We start from the raw sequence: 6000 nt of genomic DNA, 5'->3' as shown, positions 1-6000 counted from the left end.
CATATTTTGGCATACTATACTATGACTTTTATTTTGACATCTTTTGGCATACTAAACTATGACTTTTATTTTGACATATTTTGGCATACTATACAATGACCTTTATTTTGACATATTTTGGCATACTATATCCTATGAACTTTATTTTTGACATATTTTGGCATACTATACTATGACCTTTATTTTGACATATTTTGGCATACTATACTATGACTTTTATTTTGACATATTTGGGCATACTATACTATGACCTTTATTTTGACATATTTTGGCATACTATACTATGACTTTTATTTTGACATATTTTGGCATACTATACTATGACTTTTATTTTGACATATTTTGGCATACTATACTATGACTTTTATGTTGACATATTTGGGCATACTATACTATGACTTTTATTTTGACATATTTTGGCATGCTATACATTGACTTTTATTTTGACATATTTTGGCATACTATACTATGACTTTTATTTTGACATATTTTGGCATACTATATGACTTTTATTTTGACATATTTTAGCATACTATACTATGACTTTTATTTTGACATATTTTAGCATACTATACTATGACTTTTATTTTGACATATTTTGGCATGCTATACATTGACTTTTATTTTGACATATTTTGGCATACTATACATTGACTTTTATTTTGACATATTTTGGCATACTATACATTGACTTTTATTTTTGACATATTTTGGCATACTATACTATGACTTTTATTTTGACATATTTGGGCATACTATACTATGACTTATTTTGACATATTTGGGCATACTATACTATGACCTTTATTTTGACATATTTTGGCATACTATACTATGACTTTTATTTTGACATATTTTGGCATACTATAGCGCTATGACCAAGCTGGTTTGGAAGTTTTTATTTTGACATATTTTGGCATACTATACTATGATTGTTGACATATTTGGGCATACTATACTATGACTTTTATTTTGACATATTTGGCATACTATACTATGACTTTTATTTTGACATATTTTGGCATACTATACTATGACTTTTATTTTGACATATTTTGGCATACTATACTATGACTTTTATTTTGACATATTTGGGCATACTATACTATGACCTTTATTTTGACATATTTTGGCATACTATACTATGACTTTTATTTTGACATATTTTGGCATATTTTGGCATACTATACTATGACTTTTATTTTGACATATTTCGGCATACTATACTATGACTTTTATTTTGACATATTTTGGCATACTATACTATGACTTTTATTTTGACATATTTTGGCATACTATACTATGACTTATTTTGACATATTTGGGCATACTATACTATGACCTTTATTTTGACATATTTTGGCATACTATACTATGACTTTTATTTTGACATATTTTGGCATACTATACTATGACCTTTATTTTGACTTATTTTGGCATACTATACTATGACTTTTATTTTGACATATTTTAGCATACTATACTATGACTTTTATTTTGACATATTTTGGCATACTATACATTGACTTTTATTTTGACATATTTTGGCATGCTATACTATGACTTTTATTTTGACATATTTTGGCATATGACTTTTATTTTTGACATATTTTGGCATACTATACTATGACTTTTATTTTGACATATTTTAGCATACTATACTATGACTTTTATTTTGACATATTTTAGGATACTATACTATGACCTTTATTTTGACATATTTTGGCATACTATACTATGACCTTTATTTTGACTTATTTTGGCATGCTATACTATGACTTTTATTTTGACATATTTTGGCATACTATATGACTTTTATTTTGACATATTTTGGCATACTATACTATGACTTTTATTTTGACATTTTGGCATGCTACACTATGACTTTTATTTTGACATATTTTAGCATACTATACTATGACTTTTATTTTGACATATTTTGGCATACTATACATTGACTTTTATTTTGACATATTTTGGCATACTATACTATGACTTTTATTTTGACATATTTGGGCATACTATACTATGACCTTTATTTTGACATATTTTGGCATACTATACTATGACCTTTATTTTGACTTATTTTGGCATACTATACTATGACTTTTATTTTGACATATTTTGGCATACTATACTATGACTTTTATTTTGACATATTTGGGCATACTATACTATGACCTTTATTTTGGCATACTATACTATGACTTTTATTTTTGACATATTTTGGCATACTATGACTTTAATTTTGACATTTTTTGGCATACTATACTATGACTTTTATTTTGACATATTTGGGCATACTATACTATGACCTTTATTTTGACATATTTTGGCATACTATACTATGACTTTTATTTTGGCATATTTCGGCATACTATACTATGACTTTTATTTTGACATATTTTGCCCATCCCCAATGAGACACAAGCTCATGTGTGTGTCCAGTTCTCGGCCTACATCCGGGCGGCGGTGCGTAAGGAGAAGGGTCTGCCCATCCTGGTGGAGCTGCTGAGGATGGACAACGACCGGGTCGTCTGCTCCGTCGCCACCGCGCTGCGCAACATGGCGCTGGACAGCCGCAACAAGGAGCTGATAGGTGCCCACACACGCGCCACAATAAAATACGATTTATAGGCTTTTATTCTCCTAAGTGAGTCTGAAGTCCACGCTCTCGTGTGCTCCTCTTCCTCCTCCAGGGAAGTACGCCATGAGGGACCTGGTGAACCGGCTGCCGGGCGGCGCCCCCCCGGTGCTGTCGGACGAGACGGTGGCGTCGGTCTGCTGCACGCTGCACGAGGTCACCAGCCGCAACATGGAGAACGCCAAGGCGCTGGCCGACAGCGGCGGCATCGAGAAGCTAGTGGACATCAGCAAAGGGTGAGGGGATATTATATCTATATAAATATACAGAACTGACGACTAGACGTACGACATCGTGCATCAGAGCAGGGTGTCAAACTAATTTTCACCGTGGGACAAATCAGCATCATGGCCGCCCTCTTAAAGGGCCGGAAACACGTTATAAACTCCTCCAACATGTTGTTAAATAACTCTCTTTGCATTTTATTATTGTTGATTTGAGTGTACAAATATTGTACATGAGGCAATTTCTCTTAAATTCCAACATACATCCATTTAATTTGAAACCTTCAAAATAAAAGCACAGGACATTTTTCTTCAATTTCCTTAAGAAAAAGGGGATCACGTGTCTTTAAATCCGTCATGGGCCCCATAAAATGATGCGGCGGGCCGGATTTGGCCCGCGGGCCTTGTGTTTGACACCTGTGCATGAGAGCATCACATGAATAAGTGGCGTTGACCTCCAGGTACTCCGTGAAGGTCGTGAAGGCGGCGGCGCAGGTGCTGAACACGCTGTGGCAGTACAGGGAGCTGAGGAACTTCTACAAGCAGGTCGGTACCTGCAGAACCACACGACGACTAACACATCCCAATTAGTGGCAAGAGAAGAGCACAACATGGCGCATCATTTGTAGTTTTTTGTAACTATTTCTGGGCCTAAAGAGACAGCAGAACAAACATTATAGTCTAAAAACACCCAGAATTCATTGCAAATTAGTTCAGCCGTCTAAACTTAGAGCAAAGTGTGTTTAGTGACATATTCCTCTCTTAAATGTTCATAAAGTATGAATACTGTTGCAGGACGGCTGGAACTACACCCACTTCGTGACCCCCGTCTCCACGCTGGACCGCTACCTCTCCCAGCCGGCGCTGCCCACCAGCCCGCTGAGGATGACCCCCGCCATCCAATCAGGTGAGAGCGGCGGCGTCTCGAGAAACATCCCAAACACACGTGGAGATGATTATTCATTGGTGTTCTTCCTCCCAGGCGGGAGCGCGACGTCGTCCCCGGCGATGCTCGGCATCAGGAGACACAGCTCCAACTACCAGAGGGCGCGGTCGTCCGTGCAGCTGGACTCGTACTACGGGGACACCGGGCCTCACCAGCACACGGGTACGTGGGCCCGGTGGAGACGTCACACCCGGCACACCTGTTCTCATCCTCCTCTTCTTCTTCAGGGTCTGAGAAGAAAACGCCGTACTTCATCGGGACGTACTCCTCCCAGTCCGGAGAGGATTTGAGGAGATCGCAGGTATTGAAATGTGTTATTCAGAAAAATAAACGTATTTTCCGTTTTTAAGACGATGAATGCCGTCGCTCTTCCTCTTCTCCAGCACACGGAGCCGTTTCACGACGAGCCCGACAGGAAGAACTACAACCGGATGTACCTGTCGTCCCCTCAAGGCTACGAGGACGAGCCGGCGGCCCTGACCCCGACCTCCCCCCCCGACGGCTACCAGTTCAAAGCCAACACCAACTACGTGGACTTCTACTCCACCACGCGGAGGCCTTCCAACAAGTTCACCGGCTCCCCCGACTCCTGGGTGTAGGACCTCCACACGGTGTGTGATAAACAACAACAACTATTTGAAACGGCTTAAAGTTGTGCATTGATGTTTTTAAAGTAACTTAAATGTGAAATTCAGGCAGAACAAACTAAACATTTTTACTTTCTCTGCAGTTGGAGCGTGGAAGGATCCCGTAAAGACGATAGTGGCTCTATTGGAGTTTCCTGTCGCATGTGACTCGTGGAACGTCTTACATTGTTGTATTGAATACGTGTGTGAAGACTTTTCTATTATTTTTATTGAATTTACTTGTGACCAAAATACCACGTATGTGTTCTGTCCACAACTGACATGTACAGGAATAAAGATTATATCATGACGTCTGAAAGCCCATTGCTCTTTTTTGGGAGGGAAAAGAAACATTGATAATGTGTCGGTATTCGTTGCGCTGCCCCCTAGTGGCCAACGCGGTTTCATCCCAAGCAGACGGGAAGGTTCCTCCAATCGGATGAGACTTTAGCTTTTGCATTTTTTGTCACCACATTGTTTGAAGCCTTAAAGCTTTTAGAATTAGGTCATAGTATGTCAAGCCAAAATAAAAGTCATAGTATAGTATGCCGAAATATGTCAAAAATAAAAGTCATAGTATAGTATGCCAAAATAAAGGTCATAGTATAGTTTGCCAAAATATGTCAAAAAAACGTCAACAACAACGGTTCCCGTCAACCAACCTTAACTCCCGTTTTCCGACAGGTTAACCCCGCCTCCTCTCTACTCCGCCAATCACAGGCACGCACGGTGCCACACTGATTGATAGCCACGTCACAGGGTAACATGACAAAGATTAGAGAATGAAGACTAGAGGACAAAGACTAGAGAATGAAGATTAGCCCTCCTGTTACCTTTACATTTACTAACATATTTTACCCTCGGGGTCAATTTGACCCCAGCAATTAAAACCTCCAGAAAATTATTAGAATTAATATTGCTTCCCAAGTTTAAGTGTGAGGTACTTTATGTTTGTTTGTTGACTACCTAAATAGCCCTTTAAATAAATAAAAAAGTTGTTATTTCTTATATGTTTGACAGTGAAAAACAGCCTGGGGTCAAATTGACCCCAAAGAACACCGACATTAAACATTGAATGGGGTCAAATTGACCCGAAAGGTAACAGGAGGGTTAGAGGACAAAGACCAGAGAATGAAGGCTAGAGAATGAAGATTAGAGAACAAATACCAGAGAATGAAGGCTAGAGAATGAAGATTAGAGAACGAAGACCAGAGAATGAAGGCTAGAGGACAAAGACTAGAGAATGAAGACTAGAGAACAAATACCAGAGAATGAAGGCTAGAGGACAAAGACCAGAGAATGAAGATTAGAGGACAAAGACCAGAGAATGAAGACTAGAGAATGAAGGCTAGAGGACAAAGACCAGAGAATGAAGACTAGAGAATGAAGATTAGAGAATGAAGACTAGAGGACAAAGACCAGAGACTAGAGAATGAAGATTAGAGGACAAAGACCAGAGAATGAAGATTAGAGGACAAAGACCAGAGAATGAAGACTAGAGAATGAAGGCTAGAGGACAAAGACTAGAGAATGAAGATTAGAGAATGAAGACTAGAGGAC

The 6000-nt window shown here is 38.6% G+C and overlaps 1 protein-coding gene across 2 annotated transcripts; it reads left to right on the top strand.

The window, feature by feature from the left end:
- The first annotated feature begins 2289 nt into the window (after nt 1-2289).
- LOC130204590 (plakophilin-4-like) lies at nt 2290-4750 on the top strand. 2 transcript variants are annotated; one of them, XM_056431418.1, is made up of 8 exons: nt 2294-2599; nt 2700-2880; nt 3330-3414; nt 3664-3775; nt 3851-3976; nt 4042-4115; nt 4198-4425; nt 4545-4750. In XM_056431418.1, the coding sequence occupies exons 1-7, from the start codon at nt 2518-2520 to the stop codon at nt 4411-4413; spliced, it is 876 nt and encodes a 291-aa protein (XP_056287393.1). In that variant the 5' UTR covers nt 2294-2517; the 3' UTR covers nt 4414-4425; nt 4545-4750. The 2 variants fall into 2 exon arrangements, with proteins under 2 accessions (XP_056287395.1, XP_056287393.1); XM_056431420.1 differs by lacking the exon at nt 4545-4750 and having other exon boundaries at nt 2290-2599; nt 4042-4111; nt 4198-4382.
- The last annotated feature ends 1250 nt before the right edge of the window (nt 4751-6000 follow it).

Source organism: Pseudoliparis swirei, chromosome 14, assembly GCF_029220125.1.
Source record: "Pseudoliparis swirei isolate HS2019 ecotype Mariana Trench chromosome 14, NWPU_hadal_v1, whole genome shotgun sequence".
In the NCBI taxonomy this organism is placed as follows: domain Eukaryota; kingdom Metazoa; phylum Chordata; class Actinopteri; order Perciformes; family Liparidae; genus Pseudoliparis; species Pseudoliparis swirei.
The sequence above is the reverse complement of the archived record's forward strand: the minus strand, read 5'-3'. Positions and strand labels throughout refer to the sequence as shown.